This window comes from Tiliqua scincoides, chromosome 3 (assembly GCF_035046505.1).
Source record: "Tiliqua scincoides isolate rTilSci1 chromosome 3, rTilSci1.hap2, whole genome shotgun sequence".
NCBI lineage: Eukaryota > Metazoa > Chordata > Lepidosauria > Squamata > Scincidae > Tiliqua > Tiliqua scincoides.
In genome coordinates this window covers 40,772,841-40,784,214 of record NC_089823.1, presented here as the reverse complement: position 1 = coordinate 40,784,214, position 11,374 = coordinate 40,772,841, and the positions used below count along the sequence as shown (strand labels likewise).

At 40.2% G+C, this 11,374-nt stretch overlaps 1 protein-coding gene across 1 annotated transcript in view; it reads right to left on the bottom strand.

The window, feature by feature from the left end:
- Positions 1–2,514: 2,514 nt before the first annotated feature.
- The window catches only part of NECTIN3 (nectin cell adhesion molecule 3), a 60,189-nt gene continuing 51,329 nt past the window's right edge, over positions 2,515–11,374 (bottom strand). The window contains exons 8-9 of the mRNA XM_066621271.1: positions 10,564–10,626; positions 2,515–4,929 (exon numbers count right to left, since the gene is read on the bottom strand). Coding sequence (XP_066477368.1) covers positions 4,753–4,929; positions 10,564–10,626 — 240 coding nt within the window. The 3' untranslated portion in view covers positions 2,515–4,752. The remainder of the gene's footprint in view (positions 4,930–10,563; positions 10,627–11,374) is intronic.

The following is an 11,374-nucleotide window of genomic DNA, read 5'->3' as shown; positions in this document are numbered from 1 at the left end:
TATGAAAATATTTTTGCATACCAATAGATGTCTGTCATAGTACTAAAGGTGCATGTGTGATCCTCAAGATTTCTTTGAGGCATGAATGAAGACAACAATACATGTATCTGGTCTTTGTCAGCATCTTATCTTCTCTTTACCATCCAATGTTAAGCAAGTTTGACATTTCACCTAGACAGACTGATATGCATCCAATGGCTAAAAGTTCCTTCTGGATGTAAACATTTTATGATCTCAGCCTAACCAATCCTTCAACTAGTCCAGCTCTTTGAAACAGTTTGGACCAAAAGCTGCCAAGAAGAGAAATGAGTGTCCATGCATTGCCCAGTATTTATGGGAGATCAGACATTGTTCATATGCCATCATCTGCTTTGGATATCGTCTATCCTTCAACACAAAAATTCTTCTTGGTTTAAGGATTAGAAAGGAACAGTAATTTTGATGGATTTTTTTTTTTCAGAATTCAGAGTTAGGTAAGGGTAAAACAACTATCACCAGCAAAAATAAAAACCACGTTTTCCCCTAAGTAGTCAAGTGATTATATTTATTATATTTTCTTCATCTCATTACCAAGTGATGGGGCATTATATACTTTCCACCTCCAAACTATTTCAGGAGAGAATAATTTTCAAAAGAAGAGGAAACTTGTTCACAGGCAACTCACTTTTGACATTTTTAAAAACCCAAATTCATAGATTTAAGAGACCCAGGTTGTAACTGTCAACTGATATATTTTGACTATTGCTTGTAAATATTCTTAAAAATGTCTCTTAAGAGCATAGGCACTCAATGCGCATTTTGAAGTTACGAGGAACTGGAAGCTCACAACACTGTTTTGCAAACTTGCTGGTTAAATTCTTGTTAAGACCAGAAACAAGCACCTATAGTGCATTCCCCCATAAGTAACTATTGGATTTGAAAATATATTTTAGTTTTGCAATTATCTTTAAAGACAGGCTTTACCCAAGTATAAGTCTTCCAGTTTACTACAACTTGTCAGAAGCAATCTTTAACATATAGCAACAATGTGAGCTGTTAATGCAACAAATTTGCCCAATTAATACCAACAATTTGATAAATTGTTTTTCAGTTTTAATTCACAACTTGAATAATCAGCATCAATCATACTGGTACATCAAGGCCAATGACTTTCTGCATGTGCCCAACATTCAATATCTATCGTTAATGCTTCAGATGTTTTTGACATTTTAAAGTGTAAGTACTGTGTTTCATGGGGCAATGAAGTGTTCTTGAATTCTCACTTTGCAATAAACCTTGACAGTGTCCTAAAGAATGGAACAACATAAATATTGAAGAAAATTTCACATAATATGTAAGAAGAACTGTCTTTTCTATTTCTAGATTCCCAACTGGCACCAAACTTCAAACAGAAGGAAACAAAATAATGTGATAGTAAATTCTATCATGGAACACTGTGAAAGCTGAGAAGGTGAAAAAGATCACAAAACCTTATGGGCAAAGTGGCCACCACTGCTAAGTTGATGAATTAACATAGCCTTACATGCAGGGTATTGCTACATCTTAGTGCCAGAAGCGCAGAATAAATTATGCAATGATTACACTATATTGCCTGTGGATACTTGTATATTTCTTTTGAAGAGTTCATAATTATAGGCTATATAAGCCACCTAATTTGGACGTACTTCAAAATTATTACCACTCAGTGCGGTAGTTTTCACACTGTGTGTATCTCAAATATTTGCAACTCAGTTAAAATAGAAAGTAAGTAAAATGGAAAGTACCAGGTAACTACACAGGTCACTGTAAAAGCCAGTCAGCATTCCATTTTTATGGAATATGAAAATATTTAATGAAGAAAACTTTGTCGTCTCCAAAAAGGGGGGGGGGAGAGAACAGGACAGAGCAACTACTGCAAAATTCCTTTTTCTGATTTCGTACCCTCGAAAGCAATACTTTATGAAGGGTTGGTGTTGCAGACAGGGCTTAATCTTCCCCCCATTTACCTTAATAACTTACCTTAATGAACACATATTAGGATTCCCTGAGGTGGTATTGCAGGACACAAGCTGCATATGTAAGAAATGGACCATTACCTAGTAACAGAGATTTGCTGAAATTGTTATTAGAGCCAAAAAGGGAGCAATGTGAGCACAAGATTACCCTGATAATGTGGAAATACATAGAAAACAAGAAAAACAGGAGGGGTGTTTTTTTTGTTTTTTTTAAAGGAGGTAGGCCTCTGTCTACTGTTACTCATGCTGTGTGCAGGAAAACCAAGTGGCACTAGGTAGTACCAGGGTAATGACTAAAGGGAAATCTTATGTTCAGCAGAATACTAGACGCAATATTTCCTCTGTGAGAAAACATGTTGAACAATGGTTCTACCCATGTGAATATGCTTCAATATTATGAAAGGTAAATTTAAACCAAGGAGTTCTAAATAATGCTTAGATTTAAACTTAAACATAATCATTCTAAGGTTCATTGTGTAAGTTAGGATATTATAAAAAAAATTCCCAATATACACAGAGGTTGGCATAAAATGACACATTTCTTTAATGTAAACAGATGTACTGAATATGAACCACCATTAGCAAGAATTTGAATCTGTTGAAGCAAAATGCTTCACCAATCCACTTTGCTTAGGGATGCACAGATCTTCAGATGTTTAATGATATAATCCATGCCATGAGAATTGAGTCTAGTGAGACTATGACTACCGTTGACCACTCCCTTGGTGATGACAGAAACAGGTTGTAGTTGCTGCCCTTGTCAGTACTCCTTTGGGCCATAAATGCTACTGTGAGCATGCAGGACAGTGCCTAGGGCAGAGACCAGAGAACTGCACAGTTTTACAATGATGCCTAAGGGTTAGGTGGAGGCCTGCCATAACAATCCCCGCAATTCCTGTCTGCCACTTTCCACCATGGCCAGCTAAGCTTGGAAAACACCAGCACCACTTGTTCTATTGTACTGAAAAAGCAAGTAAAATAAGTGCTTCTGCTTTGACGTGGAGTTAAAATGATTTTCATGTAAAATTTCAGCAAAATGAAGTTACCAAAGTTAAAATATTAAAAGCCATACTCTTGATTTGCTTTGAATTCAGGACCACCACTACACTTCCAAGCCACAAAAATATAAACACACTCTCATTTCAGCAAAATACTAGGGCTCAACTACTGCATTTTTTAAACATGGAGATAAAATTCATGTTGCAAAACACATCATATAGGCAAATTGACAACCAAAAATGCTACACCTCTCAACAATCACTGAAATCTTTCCTCTTTGAACAGGTGGAATCATTAACACATCTAACCCTTTTCATATAAAAGCTATGTATTAGTACATAATTTGCATTTTAACATCTTACAATTTATCCCTCTACTTACCTTAAGCAACACCCTGCTCAAAGATCTATTTGCATTTCTAAAAACCCCATGAAACATTTAACACAGAGGCCAACAATAATGAAGAAAGCCAATGGAATGTAGACTTGTAGAACACAGGCTTGCAGAACGAACAATCTACATTCCTCCCACTCTCCTGCTCTTGGCAGCATGACAGAACCCTCCCCATTTATGTTTGCAGATTTAAAACAGAGAAAGGTACACTAGGTAAAGTCATCCTTCAGCTGTATTCAAAAGGCAAAGAAATAATTGGTGGACGCACTCTGAACAACACAGGAAGGTTGAATGTGGGAGACCTTTATGGCTAGGGGGATTACATATAATTGGACCAAAGGGATTAGTGGAAAATACTTTGTATAGTAAATAGAAAATCTAAATCCAACTGGGTTATACATTAAACAGTTTCTCGGCTTCATCTACAGAAAACAGCAAAACAAAAACAGCTTAAATAGCTATAGTTTTTACTACTGTTACTTTTATTCCTCTTTCTGCAGTCCATGAGGCCACTCCTTCCCTTTTCAATACTCCAATTACTCCTGAAATGACTAATTTAAGCAGCAATTAAGAAAACCAGGCTTAAGTGAAAAAGTGTTCATATGAAAGTTAAGCCTGGATGTTGTGCACCATCTGTTGTCTTTCTGAACTTACTTTCAATACTATTATCAAAGGCTGAGCCAAACTAAATGGCAAAGAGGCATATATATTGCCTATTGATGAAGTAGGCAATGCATGTCTGTTTTCTACAACAAGAAAATAAGACAATTACTGAAATCTTTACTAAGGTTGAAAATAGGTAGTAGAGTACACAATGGTTGGCAAGAGGAAGAGCCCATGTCTTATCTTTCTGGTAACTATTACAAAACTTATGAGACAGCATAATCACATTGTGGTTGAGTTTCCATATCTACATGCAGTAGCCAATGACAGTAAATGGAAGGGGAAAATGTGTGACAGTAAATATTACAGGGGGAAGAGTGAAGGATATGGAGAATTGCTGCTTTTGCCATCATTCATGCATGTGCATTAAGCATAATTTCAGAATAAAAATTCAAAGTAATGTCAAAACTTGCAAGATGCACATCTGAATTACAAAAATGACATGTTCTAAAATTCTGTGAATTTAGAAGAAAAAGCTGAACCTGACTCACTTAGTAGTAACTTATAGTGACTGTGTCAATAATTACTTATCTTCAAGCATATCCAATTTTTGCTACTACACCTATGCCCTTTGCCTCACAAAGGGCATAGGAGCATATTTAATGAACCTAAAACCATGTATTACCTAGACATGAATATGATAACACAATGATAGGACAAAAGTTGTACAACTTTGAATAGCAATTCACAATTGGGAAATAAGTCACACATAATGTTCTCTGGGATTGATATATACTCTTCCATTGCCTGGATTTTGATGCTTCTTGTTACTCCACTCTTTGCAGTTCACTTGCTTGAAAGTTGGATATGCTTGCTGATGGCTATCTTGAGCCAAGGGATTTTCATCTTCATAGTTAAATTGCCTGCAGTTTACCATCTTCTGAAAAACATCAAAAAATTTGTCATATTTTCATAATCTATTTTGCTTCTTTTATATTGCTTTCAACTCAAACTGTATCCCAGCACGATAATAAACTTCAAAAGCCAGAAGTATACCCCCAGCTGTGGAATCCCCAAAATCAACTATTATAGAAAATGGGGCTATTTGAAAAAGATTATTGGCCACATAACACATTCACAGCCCAATCCTATTGCGTGCTGGAATGGGGAGGCCAGTTGCAGCTCAGCCACGGACAAGAAGAATTGATTCCCTTATCCTGGGTAAAGCCACCACAGCCCTGGGCTACTTGAATCTGTGCCACCTCAATAAGCGGTACAAATCTGAGCAGCTTGGAGTTGCTCCAGGTTGCCAGGGACTGGGGTTAGGACTTCTGCTGAATCCTGCTCCCCTGCCACCCGCCCATGAAACTGCCCACCACCTAACCTGAAACACCTACCTCCCACCCTCCCCACACACTGTCCAGATCCCTGTGCCAGCCTGACTTGGCGGACACGGACTTTGTCACTGGAATGTCACTGGAATCAGTGGCACAAAAGTGCTTTATGGCACTTCTGTAACCCTGTTGGGCCAGCACAAGGGACTTGTGCTGGCCCAATTCAGGGTTTGGATTGTGCCCTCAGTTCCATGATGTTTTGGTCAACATGACCTTTTGAGAGCATTAAGATGCTTCAAAAACAAACAAAAAAATCAAACAGATGCACAATTTGATGTTGGTCTACTGTAATTTTTGAATATTCTTCAAAACCACTATTTAAGGTCTCTCTTTAAGATCTGCTACACAGAGAGTAATCTATTACAGACAAGACATTTAAGAAGCAGGTGGGTCTGCAGCAGAGATGCACCAAACGGGAACTGTTGAGCACCCTAGCTATTTCATGCGTGCCCTTTGCAGAAACTGATTTTTCCCAATTAAAAAAATAAGCACAATCCAGGCTGAGTAACACATTTGTGTGTAAAATCAAGTTCTGCACATGGAAAAGACGAATTCCTTACCTGGGAAGTCTTGTTCTCTGTGGAGGAAGGGTGCATTCCTTAGTATGGGTTTGCCCTTGTGTTGCTAGGCAGGGTCTAATCAAGTCACATGACCTCCTCCACAGAGAGGGCTCTCATTTCCCAGATAGTATGTCAAGCTTAAGAACCAATCCACAGTAACTCCTGATAGGAAAATAAATCTCCAGGCACAGTCAGAAGTAGAAACTAGGAAGAGCCTTGAGTCAAGTTAAATGGTGCATAGAATAAGAGAGGGGAATTGAGGGGGAAGTACCCCACTATCTCCCATCTAGTTACTAACCAGCAGGAACGAGATTTTAACAACTAACATGGCAAAGTACCTTTATTGCATTTATACAAGAATTGACTCAAGAAGTTGAGTCTAATTAATGCATATGGACATTTTTCTGTTTAACACCCTGGTTTTATTATTTATGCCAATAAAGGTTTTTGACTTTACTTTCTCCTGGCCCCCAAATATCCCAAGGAGAGAGAATGTCCCCAGTTTTAGGAGGTGGGTGAAATGCACCCTTCCTCCACAGAGAACTAGACTTCCCAGGTAAGGAATTCGTCTTTTCTCCAGTGGAGGAAGGGTGCCTTCCTTAGTATGGGATGTTCAAGAGCATTACCCCCTCTGGGTGGGAGATAGGGACGTTCGCTTAGGGATTAAGAACAATTTTCGAGAATCCTTCTTCCAAAGGAAGAAGAAGCAGCAGTATCAATTTGATAAAGTTCAGTGAAGATGTGGAGAGAAGTCCACGTCACTGCTTTGCAACACACCTCACAAAGGTAGCCTCACCTGAGGTAACCGTGCCTCTGAGAGGTTGTGTTCACCCTCCAGAGGAGAGACCTCCAATGCTCTATGTAGCACTTTATTATGCATTCCACTGTCTAGTTTGCTAAAATGGAGACTTTCTTTCCTGTGGAGCTTCCCTGAAAGTCAATGAACAGAGCTTTAGACTTATGAAGCGGCTTGGTATGTTATATATAAAAATGGAGTGCTCTTCTCACATCCAACATGTGCCAGATTTTCTCTCGTTGATGGGTTGATTGTTGCAAAAGAAGGGAAGACTGATTTCCTGCTCTCTATGAGATAAAGCGTTCGGGAATAAGTGCGGTTATTACATAGCATTACCTTTTCTTTATGGAACACACAAAGGTCACACGGATAGGGCAGCCAATTCTGAAACTCTGAGAGCAGAAGTGATTTTGACCAGAAAAGCAACTTCAAAAATGATTTCTCTTATAGGAGTTTTGGCCAGGGGTTTGCAACGTGGGGCAGTGAGAATCTGCAAAACCCTGTTAAAGTCCCAGTAGGAATTCTCTTGACAGGAGGAGGATTCAGAAGAGTTATTGCCTCTCAGGAATCTCTTAATGTGTGGTTAACATGGGGAGATGAAATATTTTAGTTCCTAGACCCGCTCCTATGGAGCCCTGATAGGCTACTCAATAGATCCATTCCTAAGATGCCCTGAAAGGCTGCAACCTGTCTGTGGAGTTAGTCCGCAGGCCCTTGTCCAAGCCATCTTATAAGAAGTCCAAGACTGTGGGCACACTGGGATTGGATGGTGAAAAAGCCATGTAGAGGTACCAGTGTCTAAATATTTTCCAGATATCATAACTTTTGTAAGTGGAATGGTGCCTAGATGCTATTAAGGCAGGAAGCAAGAGTAGCCAAGATGAGCTAGTCCTACCCTGTCAAACTCCACACAGTCAGGTGGAACTGCATAGGTTTTGGCTAAATGAGGGGCCCCTGGGAGAGGAGATCTTGATGGGGAGGAAATTTCCAAGGATCTCTAATGGATAACTTGAGGAAATCTGAGAACCAGGGTCCCCTTGGCCACCTCTGTGCTACTAGAATGACTTGTGCATGTAGTAGAGAGATGACTTTGAGAACCAGAGGGAGAAGCAGAAAAGGGGAGGAGAAGGCATACAGAATGGGCCATTCAGTGTTTAGATAATCCATGCTTCTGCACCCTACTGCTGATACCTTGAAAAAGATAAAGTTGGGCACTGTCACTTGATGTGAACTGAACCAGGTCTGGAGTGCTCAGGTGAAGAGTCATATCTTTGAAAGCCTGGGGTTAAAAACCTCCGCCTCCCTGAGCCTCTGGAGCGTGTCAGGGTACTGGACTCCTGCTAGGTATTCTGCTTATCAGGAGAGTAACTTCATCTCGGCCTAGAGAAAAAGGAGTGAGGCTTCTAGAGCTAGGCCTCGGGCCTTGGTGCCTCCTTGGTGATTTAAAAGCTTTGGCTGATACATTGTTTTGCCAAGTTTATGGTTTATCTTGTTTATCTTGTAGGGAGCTGTGGAAAACTCTGAGAGCTAGGTGAATGGCTTTCCATTCTAGGTTTATGCTCTGTAGAGCCTCCTGGGGTGTCCACTTGCCCTGAGTGAAAAGACCCACAGTGTGTGCACCCCATCCTAATAAGCTGGCTGTGATGGTTCTGTGTGGAACCTCCACACTCACCCCTTTCATGAGTCATTCCTTCTGCAACCATCCGTGGAAGCAGGGGAGAAGCAGGGGAATTCTGATGTGTAAGTGAACCCAGCTCTCTATTTGTGGTTGAAAGGGATGGAGGACTTTTTAAAGCCACCTTGTGTGAAACTGAGTCCAAGTTACTAGGTCCTGGAAACAGAGTAGTATTCCTAGTAGCCTGGATAATTGCAGCACATCCAAGGAGCTGGATGTGAGAACTAATTTCAGGAGTCCCTTTAGCTTTACACAAAACTCCTGAAATGGTACTGCCTAAAAGGATCTTGTATTGATGAGAACCCTGAGGTGTTCCAGAGTCTAGGAAGGAACAAGGGAACTCTTTGTACGGGTGATCACATATCCCAGGAATTCCAGGGATTTAATCATGGTCAGGACATTGTTCAAGACTTGACCCTGAATAGAAAATTGTCCAGGCAGGGGTAAACAAAGATCCCCTGTTGGCACAGATGAGCCACAACTGTCACCAAGATCCTGGTGAAGACCCTGGGGAATTATGTCAACCTGAGTGTGAGTGCTCTGTATTGAAAGTGATGCCAGTGCAACAAAATCTGAGATCATGCTTGTGGGCCCTCCTAGTTAAATATGGAGGTAAGCCTCTGAAAGGTCTATGGAACAGAGGAAATCTGCCTTCTCCAGGGAAGCCAGAACTGATTTGATATTTTTCCTGTGGAATCTGTGGTAGACTATGAAACAGTTTAACCACTTGAGATCCAGAAAAGCTGTTTTTTAAACAAGGAAGAATACCGAGTAGACTTCAGAGTACACACATCGGAGTACACAGAGGGCCGCCAGTGTGCAAACTTGAGGAGATTGCCCCCACCAGCACTGGCTCTTTGAGCGCCATGGCATCAGGTAGTTCTGCCCTTGTTCTGTTTAGAGGAGTGGCTGGAAGATGGAAAGTTGGAGGACTTTGCTGTGCAATATAAATTTGCTCAACTGAGCTCTAATTCAGGTTGTCCTTTGGGGCGAAAAGACCATCCTTGGCCTCAGAAGACTGATGCTGAGTGTTAACATTCTCTTTGCGATTAGTAGGCAATATTTTCCTATTATCCTTGTTTTTGACTGAAACAGGATCAAGAACTTCGCCAAAGAGTTTATTGCTCATAAAGGGCAGGGCTGCAAGTCTGGCTTGGGATGCTGCATTTTCGTCCCAGTGCCTAAGTCAGATATTGTGCATGGCAATTAGGGAAGAGGTCACGGAACGTGCACTGATTTGAAGTGCATCAAGGGACGCATCAGCCAAGAATGTTGATAGAGCTAGCTTCTTTAAAGTATCTGTCCCAGGCTTAGGGAGAGAAGAGTCAGCACCAGCTAGTTTTTCTGCCCCATAATAAGTAGCCCTGCGCATTAGCATTGGCAGCACTAGCCCTGAGCACAAATGAGGAGTTTTCAAACACTCTTTTAAGTGTCACTTCAACTCTCTTATTGCATGGGTCTTTAGGACCCTGTTCCCCCTCAGAAGGAATGATGGCATGAGATGATAAAGCAGCCACCGATGCATCTACTTTGGAAATTTGAAGAGTGTCCAAAGCTTTCTGTGGTAAAGAATAAAGCTTACCAAACAATTTTGGTGTTTGTTTCTTTTGCACAGGTACTGTTCACTCTGCGTCCATGACAGATTTAAAAGCATCGCGGAGGAGGAAAGTAGAAAAACAGTTTACTTCAGTGAAAAAAGAGTGAAACAGCCCCTCAAAACGAGGGAGCAAAGTGACTTGCGCCCTCTTGCCAGTGAGGCAAGGCTGAACTGGGAAATGAGAGCTCTCTGTGTGGAGGAGGTCATATGACTTGATTAGACCCTGCTGAGCAACACAAGGGCAAACACTAAGGGATGCACCCTTCCTCCACTGGAGAATGAGCTCTCTACTACATTTAAAAGATAAAGACAAGCAGGTTCCCATAAGTCTGTTCCACTAGAGTAGAATTAATGACTTGCAGTCTGCTCTGGTTGCTCTTGTTCTTCAGCAAGAACAGACTATTTCAGAAACAACTTATGCAGGTGCCCTCCACTTTAGTGTTTGCACATTAAAAATACCCTTCAATCCCAAAACATACTTTCTTCCCCAACATAGTTTAAAGGAGAACTTGAGAAGCTTTTCTATTAAGAATAATAAAGAACATTACATACTTTGTGGTGCAGATTTCCAACATCCTTATCTCTGTATTGACTTTGCATAGAGAAGTGTTCTTTCTGGGGGAGAAAATTTACAAAATACATAAAGCTGATAAATTCAAGGAGTCAAAGGAAACCCCCAAACCCATTCAGTCAGATTTCGCCTCCCCCCACCCAGTGAACCAAAATAAATAACTCAAAAAAATCTCCTCTTGGTTGTCTTAAACCCAAACCAAGCTCCTTAACACAAGAAAGCATTAACCAACTCAAAATTGGTTCAATGATAAGGTACTTGGGACATTTTTTTCAGGGTTTATCTCTGCTCCAGCTATATTTTATCATTTTTTATATATTATGTATTATTGTTGTTAGCCGCCTTGAGTGCCCTTTGGGGAGAAAGGTGAATTACAAATAAAATAAATAAGTACCAGTAATACAAAAAGCATGCTATTGGAAAATGTTTTTGGAATTCAATTAGTGAATGCATATGCTACACACAACATGAGAAGGTGACTAAAACAGCAAGATAAGGTGCCTTGCTTAGAGTCCCCATTCTGTCCAGAAAGTTATTAACATTTCACTGCCACTTCTTTGATAGCCCCCCCAATTTGCACATTTTCTAAGATGTATCATAGTCTGCCCTGCAGAATTTAACAGATTTAAAGTTCTGTTAAGTTCATAATGAATTGGACATTTTAAATGCAATTCAAGTTTAGTGTTTACACTGGTTTATTTTATACCATTTTATTGTTTTTAACTGCTGAAGACCCTTAGTAAACAGAGTGGGGGGAAACTTCTTTACAAAAAGTATACTTAGGTACTTGTA